General features: G+C 37.4%; 1 protein-coding gene across 1 annotated transcript in view; it reads right to left on the bottom strand.

Moving 5' to 3' along the window:
* LOC149140003 (uncharacterized) overlaps positions 1-20,159 on the bottom strand; it is a 349,910-nt gene extending 329,751 nt beyond the window's left edge. Inside the window, exons 1-2 of the mRNA XM_089450875.1 lie at positions 20,025-20,159; positions 18,516-19,858 (exon numbers count right to left, since the gene is read on the bottom strand). Coding sequence (XP_089307001.1) covers positions 18,516-19,858; positions 20,025-20,159 — 1,478 coding nt within the window. The remainder of the gene's footprint in view (positions 1-18,515; positions 19,859-20,024) is intronic.
* Positions 20,160-20,598: the final 439 nt, after the last annotated feature.

The following is a 20,598-nucleotide window of genomic DNA, read 5'->3' as shown; positions in this document are numbered from 1 at the left end:
GACAAAGACCTAAAAAGGTTTAGGTTTGGTTCTAATATTCAAAATTCACCCCAATTTTAGCGTGCTCCTCAACCAACTAGCTAATTTTAACCCCCAGGAAATTCTACTAACCAAGTCCTCCAAAATACTAGGTAACCTCCTCCCAAAATTCTCCTTATGCCTCCAAGCCAATTTAACTCCAAACTCCCAAAATGAGCCCTCACAAAGGGATTATGCAGGCCTAGTCCAGTCACTTCTGCGCTAGCCCAGATGAAGAAACCTTGGATTGTAGTGTAGCCCCTCCAACCACTAGACAAACCCCTGCAAAATCGTTACTAATCCCAACGGAATTTGTTCCTAAATTCCAGGAAATGATTTTTATATGTAGCTCACTCTCCCTAGGAATGCGTAGTATCTCTCTGCACCAAAATTGCTCAAGAATACCTCGAATTCCCTTGTAGATATACCTCTGGAAAAACTCCACAATGCAAAAATGGCTCCCCAAGGGTGGCACTCGTAGTCCACCGAAGGAAGAGTTGAGATTTCCCCTTGGAAATCTCGTGCGTTGAACAACACTTTCATAATTGGCTCAACAACTCAAGTGTGTTAGGTAAGTTTGTTTTTCAAAGGTTCAAAATCCCCAAAATGATGCATGCTTCTCCTATTTATCCTTGAGCTTCCTTTTCTCCATGTGGGTCCCATGCATCGACCCCCTCTTGACTTTCTCCCTCCAAAAGTGTGAATTGTCTAAGGGGTGCGTATTTCCCTTTTGGGGTGGCCCCCACCATCCACTAAGAGTTCGATTTGCCTCTCTTCCCCTATGTTGGAGCCTTCCTTAGCCAAAAATTGCAAGTGGGGTCCTCCAACCCACTTTCCCTAAGTTGAAAACCAAAAATGTCAAAATTGAGCAAAATTGTATTTTCACTTAGCAATATTTGCTAAGTGGGAATATCACAGTCCTCCCCGCCAAAATGTTGCTTTCCCTCAAGCAACTATAGAGATGGGTGTTGAAGTATTTTCTCACCCTCCCAAGTGGCATCCTCATTGGGTAGGTTCTTCCACCTGATCAGAAATTCCCTGATAACTCTACTCCTCAATCTCCTCTCCCTAGTCTCCAGAATAGCCTTAGGCTCAAGAACCAAATGTCCATACTCATCCAACGAGGATAGCTTAGTATTTACTGTCAAATGTCATCCCAATACCTTCTTGAGGCATGAGACATAGAAGACATTGTGTATCTTGCTTCTAGGTGGAAGCTCTAGCTTATATGCCACCTCACTAATCCTCCTGATCACCTTGTAGGACCCATAAAAATTTGGTTGTAACTTCTCAACCCCCTTCTGCTTCAGTTTGAACTGCTTATATGGTTGAATACGTAAGAAAACCAAGTCTCCCACCTCAAAATGTCTCTCAACCCTGTGCCTATCTGCATACATTTTTTGTTGATTTTGGTATGTCCGCAAATTATCTTTGAGAGCCTTAAGGATGTTTTGGCTCTCCTGTATCCAATATTTTTCCCTTGGGGCCTGTCTGTCTCCGAAAAAAAGGTAAGCAAAACATAAAGCATCATATCTATACAAGGCTTGGAAGGGTGACATACCAATAAACATATGATAGGTAGTATTGTAGCAATACTCCTTAAGATGCAACCATCTCGCCCAAGCTTGTTGTTGCCCTATCTTATAGTTCCACAAATATCGCTCCAGCCACTTATTAACTATCTTGGTTTGCCTATTTGTCTTATGGTGGTAGCTGGTACTGGGAATGAGCTCTATGCCCACCAACCTGAAGAGCTCCTGTCGAAATGCCCCCATGAAGTGACTGTCCCTGTTACTGACTATGGTCTTAAGGAGACCATGCAACCATAAAATATCCCCGAAGAATAGCTACACAACTTGCGAAACAATGTACTTGGTGGGGATAACAAAGAAGTGGGCATACTTCGTCAACTAGTCCACCACCACATATATACAATCACGACCCTACACCATAGGGAGTCTGGTGATGAAGTCCATCGAGAAGCTCTCCCACTTCCCCTCAAGAATGGGAAGTGACTGCAATAACCTATCGGGATGAGTCAACTACCCCATGTTCCTATAGTAGACCTCACACTCCTTCACATGACTCAACACACCCCCCTTGAGGCCCGTCCAAGTGAAATGCTCCCTAACTATTCGGTAAGTCTTCAAGAACTCCTGATGTCTTCACAGTGGTGAATCATGTGTTGCATGGAGAATTTTCTCCCTCAATTGTGAACCAAGTACCATATATATGCACCCCTTGTAGTAAATGAAATCCATCACTCGATAGTGCTCATCCCCATGAGTACCATCCAAGATCTCACATGTCTGTCGATACTTAGAGTACTCCACCAAAAGTTGTGCCTTTTAATCATGGCAAATGCTCATGAGTTAAAGCATCAAGGGCCTCCTAGATAGGGAATATGACACTACGTTAGGCTTGCCCTTGACATACTCGATGTCAAAATAGTAGGCCTAAACCTTGCTAACCCAATTTTGTTGCCTCTCATTGAGGCCCTTCTGCTCCAAAAAGTGGCAAAGACTGTGATCATCAATCTTCATTCTGAACCCGTTTCCCACAAAGTACTGTTAGAATTTGGCCAATGCATGCGCAATGGTGAACATCTCCTTGTCATAGATAGAATACAACCTCTCATGACTAAGGAGCTTCCGACTCTCAAAAGCTATCGGGTGGCTTCCTTGTGACAACAATACACAAATGCCCTTACCTAAAGCTTTAGACTCCAAGGTGAATGGTTGTGTAAAATCAGGCAAAGCCAACATCGAACAACTTCTCATCACCCCTTCAGGTGATAAAATGTTGGGTGTGCTCTATCTATCAATGTGAATGCCCCCTTCTTAGTCAGGTCTGTGAGGGGTGCCGCTAGTTGTGATAAGCCCTTTACAAACTTCTTGTAATATGTGAAAATGCCCACAAAACCCCTCAACTTAGTCACATTTCAAGGAATTGGATAGTCCTGGATGGCTCTAGTCTTCTCCTCATGCACCCACACTCCATCCTCTCTAATAATGTGCCCCAAGTAGAGCATCTCAGTCATCCCAAACTCACACTTGGACAACTTTGCATAAAATTGTTTCCCCTCCAAAATATTAAGCACCTCCTCTATATACTGTAGGTGCTCCTCTCGTGTCCTGTTGTAAATCAATATGTGGTCAAAGAACACCAACATGAACTTGCACAATTACTTGCGAAACACATGGTTCATGTCGGACTAGAAAGTAGTAGGTGCGTTGGTCAACCCAAAGGGCATAACCAAGAACTCAAAATGGCCATAGTGACACCTGAAGGTTTTCCTAGGGATATCTTGATCCCTCCCCCGAATTTGATGGTACCCCGAACGTAAGTCTATCTTAGAGACTTGCATTCCATCATGCTAAATTTTTTAAGGATCTTAATAGTGTACTTGTCTTTTCCAACAAATATTTCATCAGGCTTTTGCCAAATTTCCATTCCCAAATAGTAATGCATAAGACCAATATCCTTCATCTCAAATTCATAAGTTAGCTCCCCCTTACACTGGACAATGAGAACTTCAGACACTGTAAAAAACAAATCATCTACATACAATAGAAAAATCAAGAGCTCACCTTCAACAACTTTGAATTACAAATTTGGATCAACATCACTCTTTTTGAAACAAAGGCTCAACAAATAGCTATCATTGTGGGGGTACCATGCACGAGGAGCCTGCTTAAGCCCATACAAGGCTTTCTTCAATTTGCAAACATGTTTGTCTCTATCATGAACCTCAAAGCCTTGAGGTTACTCAATATAAACTCCCTCTTTAATACTCCATTCAGAAAGGGAGTCTTAACATCCATTTGATGCAATTTCCAACTTGCAATAGAAGCAAAAGCAATGATAGATCTAATAGAAGAATACTTGGAAATGAGAGAAAATGTGTCTTCATAATCCTCTCCCCCTTTTTGGAAGAATCCTAGGGCCACAAATCTTGCCTTGTACTTTCAATACTTCCATTAGTTGCATGCTTCATTTTATAAATCCATTTGGAAGACACAACAAATTTTCCTTCAAGCCTTGGCACGATTTTCCAAACGTCATTCTTCAATATAGACTAGTATTCTTGAAACATAAATATTTCCAAACTTGATGCTCAACTACTTGTTCTTAGGTGGATGGCTCATACTTAATGATCTTACACATCATTGCTACATAACTTGAATACTTCTTTGACCTCTTTCTTTCCCTTAATGTCCCATGAGGTGCTCCATGTCCTTTAGCTTCCTTCAAATTTCTTTCAAGCCAAGAAAGTCTCTTTCTATTCTCTGGTATAGTGACCCTTGGTGAGTCAGAAAATTCATGTGGATCATTAGACTCTTCATGAGGATCTCATTTTACAGGTCTAGGTTCTTTGGATTTCTATTCCACATTCTTAAGAGCCACTTGCATCTCATTATAAAAGTCCAAGTGTGATCCCTTGGACTTCCAAAAAGCCGCATATTCATCAAATGTAATATCCCTGCAAGTTTCAATAGATCATTGTCTTGGTACATAGACCTTGAAGGCCTTTTGACTTTTCATTGTAGCCAACAAAAGTTCCCTTCTTCCTGGAAGGTTGCAAGTGCATCCTTTTCTCCTTGGGCACATGGTCATAAGCAAGATAACCAAAGATTATTAAATGTTCGACATTTGGTCTCTCACATGTGAAGACTTATTTAACAGTTTTGTAGTCCAAGATTTGGTGTGGATGTCTAATTTGAACACATACAATTGTCTTCAAAGCTTGTGCCTAAAGAAACATCGACAATTGTTGATCATGAAGCATGACCTTGGTGTTGATTTTTTAGGGCGCTCTCTAAGCTTATAATCTCTTCTTATGATGTTTATTAGTTTAATATTTTTCAATGATCTTTTCATCATAAATTAATTATACAGAGGAGCTCAATAATCCAAATGCCATAAGGATCATAAAGAGACAACCACACAATAACACAAGAGTTTACCCTGGGAAAACCCACATGGGGGAAATCCCAACAATCATTTCCTTATAGAATTAATTCAACAAGTCGGACATCAAAATCAATACTATGGACAAACTAACCAGTAAGGTTGACCATCAAGTGTCCAAGTCATCCCTCCTTTATCTGCCTACAACAGATAGAATTTGGTCCTCTTTCCACAACATGAATGCCACAAAACCTCGACCTAATACCATAGAGATGAACCGCAAAAGCTTGACTCCATTCCACAATGATGAGTCATGGAAACCTCAGGTCCTTTCTACAAAGATTAACCACTAAGTCTCGACCTTCATGCATAAATATACACCACAGAAGTTCGACCTTCTAGCACAAAGATAAGTCACAGAGAAAGTCAAACTTTTCTAAGAGATTCAGCTTGTCTTTGATCTTCGTTCTACTCCTTGACTTCTTCTTTTGCCTCAAATATGATTGCCGCTGATGAATATGGACAAAATATCCAAATTCCACTTGAGGAGAAGTAGAATTCCTTTTTGTATAGTGAAAAAATGGGCTAAATGGGTGCCACTAAGGTCTAGGCTAACTTGAATTTAGAGGGCCGACTTGGACAACTTGTGGAGACAAAAACAAATATTCAAAATTTAAAATTTTCTTTTGGCAAGGTCTTGAAGAACATGCCTTGTATTTTTCTTTGTCAAATACAAATAATATAATATCTTTTTGAGCATGAAAAATATGCTTTAATAAATATATAAATCATGAGAATACACATTATGAAGATCAACCATACTTACAAAATTAAACACTCCCTCTTAACTAGGGAGGTATTCATAATCACTATCAAGAGGTTCTAAAGTTGACAATTCTATAGGGAAGGATCATCATGATTACGATAAGAATCATCATCAATATTATAGTCACCAACAACAACCACATTTCCATAACTTAGTCAATACCCTTGATGTATGTCACATATGCATTGTTTGGTAAGAAACAAGCTCACTCTTGACAAAGAGAAGAGCATGATGGGGGTGGGATTTTCTACTTCCTCTTTGGCTATTTCTCAATCAGTCTCCCCATTTGTTGAAACTTGGAATGATGCTAAAAACAAACTCACTCTAGAAAGATATCAAAGCACGATGCTGGGAGGCTCCTTCTCACTCTAGAAAGAGATCCTAGCAGCCTCTAAGACTATTCTCCAACCAAGGTCTAACTAACACAGTGAGAATGTCCTCTGCCGAACCATTCTTCAAACCAAGGTCAAAATGACATAGTGAGAATTTATTCTCCAACCAAGGTTGAAGTGACACAAGAAGAAAGTTAGTCCATCGAACCATTCTTCAACCAAGGTACATGTACTTGACACAGGGATAAACTCCCTAATTCAGTCATAGTACATGACACAAGAAGAATGTCAATCCATGGTGATATCTAATCTATCGAATCATTCTCCAGCCAAGGTCATAATGACATAGGGAGAACTTATTCAACCAAGGTCAAGATGACATAAGGAGAGTATCAGACCATTCTCCAACCAAGGTCATGAAGACACAAGGAGAATGTCCACGAATTGTCATAAGCTCTCCCTCTTAATGAGGGAGGAAATCTCCACAAACCCAAGTTTGTCCTTGAATTACATAAAATTCCAATAATAATATCAGTTATTTACTTATCATGAAGATGTACTGGAACTTCACATCTCCCTTCAACACCATGACTCAAATGAAGTGATACACGCTAAAATCTGTCAACATGGTCACCACCAATGCTTGAAAAATAATCCAACAACTAGCCTTATAAGTCATAAAATTTATAAACTTTCTAATCTAGCTACAATACACATGTTTTCTGCCATACAATGTGAAACAAGAGGTTGCTTCATGCTTATCCAAGAAAATTATAACGAAGCCCAAATGGAAAAAACAAATTCTTTCTTCCTCAACACTATTTTCCCAAACTAAGTCAACAATTGTACTTCTCAAAAACATATATGACCAATTGTACCATGATGCCACATGTTTAGGAACACATTTTGGCTCAACCATAAATTTCTATGTTCTTTTCACTAGATCAAAAATCCTTTCCACATACCCAAACCGAATTCTCCCTCTCATACTGAGACAATTGGTCATTCTCTCAACAAGGACAAATGTCTTGTCATGATTATCTCCCTCTTACTGGGAGACCTTGTATACATCATGATCAAAGCATAGTTCAAGATTCTCCCTCTAAGTTCATATCATCTAGCACTATATCTCTCAACACAAGTCATGAATAAGGGAAAGTCTTCTTGCTTTGCTTCGATATTCCACTTCTTCGAACCGTTGTCAAATCCTTGTCAACTTCTACTATGTACCTGTAATCCTCACAGGAGACCATTGGAAAACAATTATAATCAAGAAAAGAACAAGAGACTAACTAATATTAAATTATAATAATCAAACGAGAGAGATATAAAATACTTATTTTTTTGAAAAGATATCAATTGCCTCTTGGTCTTTAGTCCTCTTGCATTTATCAACAATTTTTTATTGGATTCATCCACATCATCGTCATGATGGCATTCCTTTTTAGGGTTTCTTATTTTAGAGAAAACATTTTATCCTACGGTTTTGCTAATAAACCCTAGTATTTCTTCTCCAAGTATTTAAGGTTTATGAATGTCTAGCTAGGGTATGTAACTTCAAAGCCTATATTGTTAAAAGTCCATAAACCCAAATCCTTTATGCTTATTAGGGTTTACTGACCCTAGTTATCTAAAACCTTGGAGTGCCTAATCTTTCATACCCTAGAATTTCATAATCCCTTAAAAGTGTCTTAGAGCTTACAAACTCATTCTTGCATTCATTTTCAAGTCAGTACGAAAATGTTCAAGGCTATGGAGTTGATCATTTTTTTACTCTTAATGTATCTATCATACGAAGTCTTTGAGGGACTTTCTTTTTCAATCCTAAAGAAAGAATCAACTTCTTTTACATCGAAATCTCATAATACTCACAGACTCTTCAGTAGTCCTTTAGACGATGAGAGATTATTAAACTTCTGGAGTCATAAAAAGTCATCAAATCATAGGATCAAGTAGCTCAAACTTTATCAGAGTTTCAAGAGCTTAATCAGATTTCTATAATGCAAATCACCTTTTTCTTACTTGACAAAATGCTTCCACAAGATGACATGTTCCATTCAAGGCAACTAGAGGATATGACTTACAATATTTTATCTATTCTCTTCGTTGTCCTCTTCAAGGTTTATTTGAAAGCCATCGGTGACTAACTTTACACAATCTGGCATTGTCCCTTACTATAAATAGTTCCAAAAACAAAAAATTTCCATTAACGTTAGAATTTGGTGACAACAAACTTTGGAGAGATCAATCAGGTTGGCTTTCACAATGTATGTAAGTCTCATAATCTTATTTTATATAACGAAGTACCTATAAGAATTTGGCTTCTCCTATGATTTGCTTGACCTTTTTAATTTAGACAATAGATGTCAATTACTGTGAATATGAACTAGAGATTTTTTGATGATAGAACCACAAGAGCTATGCTCAAGACTTACTCTCGAGACTTTGATCATAAGAGGGTAATTTATTAGGATGATATGATTACTATGAACCAATTATTTGATCTCTTTGAGGTACTTTATCAGGGTTTCCTCAAAAGGTTTATACCTTTTTCAAGGGTTGAGGCATTCAACATACTGATGCTCACGGTTTTATGAGATTGAGGTCTGAGGCATATCTTGGAGATTGAAAGAATACAAAGGTCATTCAACTTAATATAAATACAATTAATTTTAGACTTGATATACTCATAAATAGTCTGAGATGTTTGGACCTCTAAAATCAACTTTTGAGATAATTTTCAGCCTCTTCATAATTTTGTGATAGATATCTGAGGCCTATTTAAGGCACGACGAGTTCAATCCAAAAATACTTTGATCCCTATACCAATAACATAAATTTAGTCATAGTAGAGAAAATTAGGGCACTTCATAACAGGTCCTTGGATAAGGGCTACATTTCTCTTCAAGACCTGGGCTTCTCTATTACCCAAAGCTTTGATACCATGTTGATATTTTTGGGCATCTTCTAAGATGATAATTTATTCTTATGATGTTTATAACTTTAATATTTCTCAATAATATTTTCATCATAAAGTAATTACATAGAGGAGCTCAACTGTAAAAAAAAATGCCATAAGGATCATAAAGAGACAACCACACAATAACATAAGAGTTTACCCTGGGAAAACCCACATGGGGGAAAGCCCAACAATCCTTTCCTTATCAAATTAATTCAAAAAGAGAGACATGAAAGTCGAGTCCATGGAAAAACTAACCAACAATTTCGACCATCAAGTTTCCAAGTCAACCCTCCTTTATTTGCCTACAATAGAAATAATTCAGTCCTCTTTCCATAGAGTGAATGCCACAGAAATTTAGCCTACTACCACATAGATAAACCACAAAATATTGGCCCCTTTCCACAATGATGAGTCATAGAAACCTCAATCCCTTTCTTCAAAGATTAACCAAAGATTCTCGTCCTACACATACAAATATAGATGAAAGAAGTTTGACCTTCTAACACTGAGATAAGTCACAAAGAAACTCATCCTTTTCCAAGAGATTCAACTTATCTTTGATCTTCGTTTTACTCCTTGACTTCTTCTTTTGCCTCATATACAATTGCCTCAGATAAATATATAAAGAAGATCTGAATTCTAGTTGAGGAGAGGTTGAATGCCTTTCTTATATAGTGAAAAAATGGGTTGAATGGGTGCCAATGAAGTCTGGGCCGACTTGACTGCTGGAGGGGCGACTTGGACAACTTGTGGAGACAAAAACAAATATTTAAAATTCAAAATTTTCTTTTTCCAAGGTCATGAAGAACACGCCTTGTATTTTTCTTTGTCACATACAAGTAATATAATTTATTTTTGAGCATGGAGGACATGATTTAATAAATATATAAATGACGAGAATATACATTATAAAGACTAGCCATATTTACAAAATTCAACACTTGGTAGCTTCCATAATAGTCCTATTCTTCCTTTCAGAAATTCCATTTTGTTGAGGATAGTAGGGAACTATCAAATCCCTCTTAATTCTAACATCCCTACAGAAAGAAATTAATTCCTTGGATACATACTCTCCTCCATTGTTAGATCTTAAAGTCTTGATCCTTCTTCCTGCATTTTCAACATGTGCCTTGAATTCCCAAAAATTCTCAAATACTTCATCCTTGTATTTCAATAAATAAATCCATGTTTTACAGGAGTAATCATCAATGAAAGTGACATAATACAAATGAACACCTAGGGATTTTTTAGACATAGGCCCACAAACATCAGAATCCATAAGATCCAATATTCCTTTGGATTTACTATGACTACTAGTACATCTTCCTTTAACATTTTTACCAAGGGCAAATCCTTTGAAACTCCATGATGTCAATTTCGATTTTAGGTACACCTTTAACAAAATCATTCATTCTAGACAAAGCTTTATAATGAACATGAGCATACCTTCAATGCCATAATTCATAAAGATCAAATGTGTTGTGTATCAATATTTGAATAGATTGACCAAGGAGACGATATAGGGCTCCAATTCATACGTTAATGAATTTGGTAGATTCAAAGGAGGAGTCCTTCTTCCATACTAGAACTTGTCCATCAACGCAATAAATTCTATAACCTTTGTCTTCAAGAGATGAAATGGACAAAAATTTCTTCTTCAAACTAGAAACATTAAAGTACTATGCATTACCCCCTATTTCTAGTTGGAAGGATGATGAGCCAATGCATTTGACTTCATATTTCGCATTGTCTCTAATATCAACTCTTTGAGCTATCTTATTTTTAACCAATTCAGAGAGATGTTCACGACTTCTAGTCATGCGCCTAGAGGCACCACTATCCACCAACCATATTTCATCATGACCTGCAATGGAACCTATAAAAGCCTAATCAAATGAGTATTCATCATCATAATCTCTCTTTCCATACCTCATGTTATGTGAGGGTTCATTAAGATTAAATGCAGAAGCATGGTGCTTCCCTTTCCTCTTTCGATCATCATTCCTTTGATAATCACGATTTTGAGGACACCTGTTTTGATAATGACCATATGCTTGCCAATGAAATCATTAAACATTTGTCATGTCTCTTCTATCTTGAGAGGAAGGAGATGTATTATTTGTGGAGAAAGTCTTGGAGCAGGTCTTGAATTAGCTCTTATACTTGTACTTCTTTGAAATCTTCCAAAATTTATCCTACCTTTGTTTTTCTTTAAGTGAGCTTCAAAAGCTTGAGAGTCTTCACCTGGATTTGCAATATTTCCTCTGGAAAGGAAGCTTGATTATTCTTGAGTGCAAGTAGCCTATAAATTATCAAAGGAAGGTCAATTTTCTCTACCATTAATGCTCATTGCAAAATAGTCCCAAGATTCAGGCAACCTACCCATTTCCACAACTACCAATTCTTTGTCGAATGCTTCTTCTTCAATAGCTTTGAGTTAATCTCTTATATGAGATATACTAATGAAGTATGATGCCACAATAGCATTATTTTCTACATGTGTGGACAAGTCTCCTTGTTTCACGTCAAATTGATGAGTGTGATGATGGTTCCAAATTAGGTCAACAAAATTCTATTTATATGTGTGCTTGAAGGAGGGTTTTGACCTTGGGGTCAAACTGATTCACAAGTGGGGTTGACTTGTGCAATTGAGTGTGACTTAATCAGCATAGGAAATCATAATTTCTCCTTTTGATTTTCTAATGAAAATAATGATTGCTGCCACCAAATGTTCAACACAAATGACTCGACAAGAGTAAGGACTAGTAGTTACTTTGTTGTTGCTTAATTTAAAGAGTAAGATGCAGGAGAACAACAATGAAATTGAAGGTTCCCTATATGAATTATGTACGCCGAAGCCTTATATATGTCACATGTAGGGAGTATGTTCCCATTTATTTTTTATTAGGCATGGCTTAAGGGGGATATTTATTTATTTATTTATTTTTTCACGGGAAAAAAGCGTAATTTTATTAATATAACAAAATCACATTCTATAGATGTATATGTGTATACATTCGGCGTATAGATCATATTGATCTAGCTAAGATTGGAAATATAGCCTTACATCATCATATGCATATTCATTGTTGATTTGATATTCTGTCATAAGCATATAAAATATATTCTAAGATAATTTGTGCATAACATAGTCAATATTTGTTGTTGTTTATCAAAAAATAAATATAACAGTCTATGATGGCACAATATATGTATCAAAAATAAAGTATGCAAAAAATAGTAAATAGAGTAGAGGTCAACCTCTCTCTATACTATCATCTGTGCCTCCATAAAAGGTCGGTGATAAAAGCCAAAAAAGGTCCCATTTTGATACTCCTGAATCAGTAATTTGCCCCTATCTAGTCGGAGCCCCTCCTTGGAGAGTAAGTCTGCCATAAGATTGTGTTCCTGTGAACATGTGTAAAAGATATATGAGCAATAGTAGATGTCAACCTGTGTATCTCATTGATAAGGGGTTGTAATTGGGGGTTGTGGCATTGTTGTGTCCCATTCATCCAATGTATGGTAAGGAGTGAATCCCCAAAAATGTTGATGGAGGCCAGTCCAAGGTCGATAATGAGAATGGTAAGTATTTTAAGGGCCAACAGTTTTGAAAAATTATTCGATCCTTGACCCAGATTCATCGTAATCTTGTAGTAGTGGAGATCATTTAGATATAGAGCTGCCCCTCCACCACAGTTTCGTGCTTCACCTTGTGATGCACCGTCGAAGAAAGCCCAGGGTAAAATTTTATCTATATTTAGCTCTCTTATAATCTTGTGCCTATGGGTGATAAACTATTTGGGAAGAGATGCCAAGAGAGCGAGTGATCTCGTAGCAATGATCTTTGGTGGAAGATATTTGTCCTGAAAAGTAGCCTGATTCCGGGCCAACCATATACCCCAACATCCAAGTAGGGGGAGACATAATTTATCTCGAGTGTTCGAGTTCTGTGACCAAAGTAGCCAGGTCTCCTTGATGGTATCACCAACCGGCCAGTCGTATTGGGACCCAAGAGAACTGGTAAAAATCGACCAAACAACTTTGTTGTAGTTGCAATGTTTAAAAAGATGAAGGATATTCTCACCCTGTTCTCTGCATAATATACAAAAACCAGGCCCGATCCTAGATCTGTGTTGTAGGATGTCCCAAGTAGGAGCTTTGTTCATAAGAACACACCACATAAAGAGTTTTGTCTTTGGTGGACAACGAATTTTCCAGATACTGCTCCACCATGATTCACGCTGTTCAGGGACCTTGTTTGCGATCAGTTGAAGATAACCCTGACGAGGTATGTATATACCATCTGAGGAGTATTGCTAGATCAATTCATCTGGGGCTTCAGTAAGACGAATGTGAGAACTTTTTAAAGAGATGATGTAGTTCTCCCAAATCTGTAAATGATCCCCAACTAACTATAACTGAGCTCCAGAAAGCCAAGCGTGTGGTAGAAGTGGGTCCTGATCGGGGGCCCCGATCTGGCCGAGGAAATAAAACCCTTAACACCTCAGGAAAACAATGATGGCCTTTGGTAGTCTATGGTGATCTTCACTTCCCACCCATGGGTCTAGTTCGAGACGAAGGCAATTACCCCTACCGACCTCCCAGGCCAGTCCATCAGATATAAGGGTAAAAGAGTTGATAATTGCCTTCCAAACAATAGAACAATTGGTGGGCTTGTCAGGTGATCAAATCTAGTATTCAAGGGACAAAGGGTAAATGTATTTCTTGTAGACAACCATGGACCAGAGTTGGTTGGTTGTGATGGTTCTCCAGCCCACTTTAGCTGACAGAGCTTCAACAAAAAGAGTAAAGTTTTTTATGCCCCAGCCTCCCCAAGCCTTTGGTAGGGAAATACAGTCCCATGCAACCCAAGGAAAATCCTGTGCTCTAGAGCAACCAACCCATAGGAAGTTGTAGCAGAGTTGTTTAAGACAACCAAGGGTTCCCTTAGGAACCCACGAGAGAGAAAGCTACTAAACCATAATAGATTCAAGGATAAATTTTACAAGGACAAGTCGACCAACACGAGAGAGCCACCTAAAACTCCAATGTTTTATTTTTTTTCCACTCTCGAAAGTATCCATTCCCAATCAGAAATGAGGTAGTCATTTGGTTTCAGCAGGAAGCCCAGATACTTGAGACTCTAGTCCATGGGAGAAAATGTGAAAGGAAAACTATTCTGATAGAAACTGAGATCATCAGGACTTAAAAAGTATGTGGTCAGTGTGGATTTAAGATGGTTTATAATCATACCTGTGGCATCACCAAAGAGTTTGAGGGCCTCCAGAACAAAAGAGCCATCCCTTTGTGACCCATTGCAGAATATAAGGATATCGTCCACGAAAAGGAGGTGAGTAATGGTGCAACCTCTAGCCACCTCAATGCCAACAAGAAGCCCTCTATGTTTCAAATCAGCAAGTGATCTACTCAAACCTTTGACCACGAGAAGGAAAAGTAAAGGAGAAAGTGGGAAACACTCTCGAAGATCGCTTTCCACTTTGAAGAAAGGGGAGACAGATCCGTTGATTAGTACAACAAAGGAAACTATAGATATACAACTCATAATCCATCGAGTGACGTCCAAAGAGAAACCCAACTGTGTAAGAAGAAGTTTGATGTATGTCCAACTGACACAGTCAAATGCCTTGGATAGATCAATCTTTAATAAAGCCCCTTTTAGTTTCTTCAATTTGATGTTATGGAGTCCTTCCTGAGCAACCCCACAAAAAGGAAAATTGTTCTGGAGAGATGTTCCTGGAGAGAATAGGCTTTAATCTGTTGGCGATAATCTTAGAAATGACCTTGTAAATGCAGTTACAAAGTGAAATAGGTCAGAACTCCTTGAAAGTGGAAGAGTTGTCATTCTTAGGTATCAGGGATATAAATGTGGAGTTGAAAGCCTGATGTATGTTTCCATGTGTTCGAGAGTCCTCCACAACTCTCAAGAGGTCATAACCAAGTATTTCGAAAAGTCTAAGAAAAAACTCCACCGACCAAGCATTCGATCCATGGATTTTGTCTTTTTGAGTCTTCTTGAGGACCGATAGAAGTTCATCCTTCGTGATTGGTGCCATCATCTTCTCATTGTCATCATCGAGGGTAAAATGGGGGAAAAGTAGAGTAGTGCGAACCACCTCAGCAATAGGGATTCCTGAAGGCTCCTTGAAGAGGTGTTGGAAATGATCCCTACCCATACCCGCAAGAGTTGCAAAAGAGGTTTGTAGTTGTCCATCCTGATCTTGTAGGCCCCAAATGGTGTTGTTGTTCTTACGACCTTTGTAGTAGATGTGGAAAAACTTTGTGTTATCGTCACTCGCTTCCAACCAAATGGCTCTGCTCTTCAGTCTCCAAGTAGCCTCCTGTTCAACCAGAATGGATGCTTTTAGTGTCTCAAGGTGAAGCAAGTTTTCCTTAGAGGTCGAAGATTCATGACCTTCAGAGTAGGTGCTTGAAATATTATGTAGTTGTTCTTCAATCAGCATGAGTTCCCTCTAATAGAGTTTAGGCTTCTGTGATCCATATTAAGTTAGAGAAAGATTTCGGCGAAAATCACATGGAATGTCATTTGTCGACGCGTTTCGAACCAACCAGTGTGGTTCATCGTCAGGACAAGTTGAAGAAACAGATCTAGCTTAGCATGTTATATAGACCGAGCAGAGCCTCCAACGGCTAGTTTGACCAACCGCTAATATTGACCAAAGGACCAAGATCAAAATAATAGTTTATCAGTAAATAATCAAAAATTAAAGGTCAATTATTATTAAAAGAAAATTAGTTGCAACGGACCGCTTCTAAGAATAAATTAAGTGAGAATGAAATAACTAACTGAATAAAAATAATAAAAATAACAAATTAAATAAATAAATAAATAGATATAAAAACCCGAAATAAAAATAAGAAAAATAAAATAAATACACAAACAAATAAAATAAAAATAAAATAAAAATGAAATCAGATAATAATAATTAAAATAATAAAAATAAATAACTAGATATGAATAAGAGTTAAACGTGAATAAACATGAATAAAAATAAAAATAAAAATAAATAACTAAAATAAAAAGAATAACAATAGTAAAAATAAAATAAAAATAATAGGCATAAAAATAAATAAAAATAAGTAATAATAAATAAATAAATTAATTAATTAATAAAAATTAAAAATTAATAATAATAATAATAATAATAGTTAAAAGAGAATAAAAATAATAACTAACTAAAATAAAGATAAAATAATAATAAAACACGAAAAATAATAAAAATAAAAATGAAATAAAATAATTAAATAATAAATAAATAAAATTGAATAACTAAATGGGAATAACACATAACTGAATGAATAAAAATAAAAATAATAAATAAATGAATAAAATAAATAAAAATAATAAAAATAATAAATAATAAAAATAAATAAAAATAAATAAATTAATTAATTAATAAAAATTAATAATACTAATAATAATAGTAATAAAAATAATCGTTAAAAGTGAATAAAAATAATAACTAACTAAATAAAGATAAAATAATAATAAAACACGAAAAATAATAAAAATAAAAATGAAATAAAATAGTTAAAATAATAAATAAATAAAATTGAATAACTAAATAGGAATAAAACATAACTGAAAGAATAAAAATAAAAACAATACTAAAAATAAATAAATAAATAAATGAATAAAATAAATAAAAATAATAAAATTAAAATAAATTAAAATAAATAAATAAATAAATAAAAATTAATAATAATAATAATAATAATAATAATAATAATAATAATAATAATAATAACTAAATAAGAATAAAAATAAAAGGGAAAAAATTAGATGTATAGAGTAATGTATACAGCTAAATAATATAAAAATTGCGTGTTAAATAGTAATAAAGAAAAACAATAAAAGCAGAAAGGAAATAAGTTACCCTGAGGCCCTTAAATAATCAAAAAATAGGAAAGGCGATTAGAAAAATAAAAATAATGACAATAACATAAATAAAAAAGTGAAAATAACAATACAAAAACCAAAGAGGACGGAAAACACGACTAGGAGGAGAGGGCTGGGACCCAACACCTACTGACTTTCCAACCATCATCTCTATTGAGATTGCTAGGTCTCTTTTCAATCTCCAGCGCTTCCCTGAATTTTCGATGATGGAAATGCGGAATCTTAGCAATAACACTGGCTTCTTCGATACAAACATGATGATTGGTTTTCTCCGCATGTTCAGCCAAAGCGGAAGACTTAAATCTCCTATGCTTCAGATCCGCTGCGTGCTCACTAATCCTCTGATTAATGGAACGACCAGTCTCCCCAATATAGGGGGTCCCACAAGAACAAGGGATCAAATAAACACCTTTCATATCTTTAGGGTCGATGGGATCCTTCACCGATCTGAGAGACGAACGAATGGTGTTCAGGGGCCTGAAGGACACCGAGATACTATGTCTCCTGAGAAAACTACCAATTCTATCAGTGGTCCCTTGAACATAAGGTAGAAGGAGACCAGGAACACGATCCTTTGGCTCTCTTTTCACCAGAGAATTCTTGGAAGCTTTAAGGAAAGCCCTATGACCCATGTATCTACTGTAACCATTCTCCACAAAGACATCCAGCAGATGGGATTTTTCCTTCTCAAAGCTCTTCTTGTCTGAGATCCTCAGGGCCCGAGTAGCAAGGGTACTAAGAACCCCCATCTTTTGAGCTGGGAAATGGTGGGAACTGGCATGAAGATACTGCTCCGTATGAGTTTTCTTTCGAAAAACTTGATGGGCTAGGGAACCATCCTCATTCCTAGAAATAAGAATATCAAGGAAAGGAAGGCATCCATCAACTTCTTGCTCCTTAGTGAACTTAATGGTTGAGGACTGCCTGTTAAGATGATCAAAGAAGAGATCAAGCTCATCCTGACCATGAGACCAAATGACATTGGTGTCATCCACATACCTCTTCCATAGCTTAGGAAGGAGCCGGGAAGAGTTCAAAGCTTTGGACTCAAAATCTTCCATAAACAGATTAGCCACAACAGGGGAAAGGGGGGATCCCATAGCAACCCCACATGTTTGCTCGAAGAACTCCCCTTCAAAACAGAAAAAGGTGGAAGTGAGACAGATCTCAACCAACCTAGCCGTGTCAGGATCCGTTAGGCGGTTGATCACAATCATGGCCTCATTAATAGGGATGCAAGTGAACAGGGAGACAACATCAAAACTGACAAGAATGTCCCCAGGATCAAGCTTAATGTCCTTGAGCTCGTCGATAAAGGAGGCAGAGTCTTTTACGAAGGACTCGGTCCGACCAACGAGGGGCTTAAGCTTTAAAGCCAGGAACTTCGCTAGAAGATAGGTAGGACCTCCAATGGTGTTGACGATGGGCCTTAAGGGGGCACCTTCCTTGTGGATCTTAGGGAGGCCATAGATTCTAGGAGTAATAGGGTTGCTTTCAATGAGCTTATGGTGCAAGGAACTCAACGAGCCAATGGATTTAATGGCCACAGCCACATTTCTAGCAACCTTCTTCAAGGGATTTTTGGAAAGCTTTTTGTAGCTTCCACTATTATGAAGATGATCCAACATCTTGCTGCGGTAATCAACCATGTTAAGAATCACGGCGGCACCACCCTTGTCAGCCTTAAGGACAATGATATCCTTGTTCTGGTTTAAGGATCTGAGAGCTAAAGATTCATCTCTGCTGAGGTTACTCTTGGGCGGCTTAGCCTTCCTCAAGGCCACTGCACAATCCTGCCTGATAGTATCCTTGATCCTATCGGGTAGACCTCGGATCCCAAACTCAATATCACAGATAATATCCTCCACAGGGATTTTTCTAGGGGCTAAGGCAAAATTTAAGCCTTTGCTCAAAACTTTAAAAACAGCAGGGGGAAAAACGAAACTGGAGAGATTAATAACCTTGTTACTAGAAGAAGAAGAAGGGGTCAAAGCAGTAGACCGATTTTTCCTCTTAATTTTCAAGCCAGAGAGTCTATTGCTCAAATCATTAATATTATCACTATTGTTATAATTAAAGCTAGAATCAATATTAATACTATTATTGAGACAAAAACCATTATTATAATTATCGTAACTATTAATATCATCATTATAATTCAAATTATTGCAATGCCGAGTATTATCACTATCTAGGTTGTTATTATTATTAACAATAATATTCCTATTATTATAAATACAATGACTATCGTTAATCAAGTCACCATTCCTATGCGAATCATTATCTAAATTATCGAGCTGATTTGAATTAATGCCACCAAACCTAAATCGGTTATTGACGCTGGAATCATAATCGATAGGGCTGATACAGCCGTTAATACCTGAGCTCCCATCGCTGTCGAAGGACCGGTCCCTTGTAACGCCGCAATCAACCGGTTCAGCTGAAACAACACCATCGTATGAGGGGTGGGGAGCGGTGATTGAACCTCCGCTGGCCTCCCCAGCTCTATCAACCGAACCACTCACCGATCCAGCGTTAAGCGATACCGAGAACGGTTTCACGCAATCCGACAGGTCTGTCAGTACATCAGCCAATCTCCCATGCAGCGTTGAAGCAACAGAACGCAGCGCTGATGCATCAGAACTCCTGGGAGAGCGAGGAATAATAGAAGTCGAATGGGAACCCTCCGTAACCGGGGAGGCGGAGAAAACACCAGTCGAACCTGAAGCAGGATCTGGAACGCAGAGATCCTGAAAAATACTGCCGCTGTTGTCTACAGAATTGCGATCCGGATTTATGGAAACCGGAAGGGAGCGATCATAGTTTTCAGGACCCACGATCCGCTGAGTTCCCTCTGTTCCTCTATCCTTTTTTTAATCGAACAAGTGATGGATGCTTGTTTGATTTGTTTCAGATTATGTAAAAATTGGCCCAGAATAGTGGAACCCTAATTAGGATCTTAATTACACCACGCATTCCAAACAGATTAATATAGTCTGGATCGTCTTAAGGGGGAGATGGCTTCATGCATACCCATTTACCTTTAATGTCAAAGAGGGAGTAGAAAATGTTGAAAGGAAAATGCCCCAAACATTGTAAGTGGAGTGTTATAAAGGGGAGAATAGCTTGATAGGTTTCAGGAGGAGCGTTGCTATATGTTTTGGACATCGTTGTCTCAAAAATGTTTCGAAATGTTACCATCAATTCCAAAGGGGGATATTGTTGGAAAAAGTGTTGTCATCAATGTCAAAGAGTGTTGTTATTAATGTCAAAGGAGTCATTGACATAAAGAAGTATTAAGCTCAGGGGGAGATTGTTGGAGAGGCACAGGAGGAGTCATTTATGTCAAACAATCATTGATGTGTGTTTGATGTTTGCAGAATTGTAGTGGCTAATGACCTATATTTGAAGGGATTTTTGGTGCAATGGATCAATTCAAATACTCCTGTAAATTGCTCAAATGGATAGGTCATACAAAAACCTTTCCAATGGTATATGGCACTTAGAAAATCTCCTAAGGATTCATGAGAAAATGACTTTTAAATTCTAGCAGTTAGTTAAGGTAGAGAGCCATTTCGGGCCATTCAGTCTAGTTCAGGCCATTCGA

The sequence above is a fragment of the Pinus tabuliformis genome, chromosome X, assembly GCF_031772625.1.
Source record: "Pinus tabuliformis cultivar Carrire ecotype Pingquan chromosome X, CPIR1, whole genome shotgun sequence".
In the NCBI taxonomy this organism is placed as follows: domain Eukaryota; kingdom Viridiplantae; phylum Streptophyta; class Pinopsida; order Pinales; family Pinaceae; genus Pinus; species Pinus tabuliformis.
The sequence above is the reverse complement of the archived record's forward strand: the minus strand, read 5'-3'. Positions and strand labels throughout refer to the sequence as shown.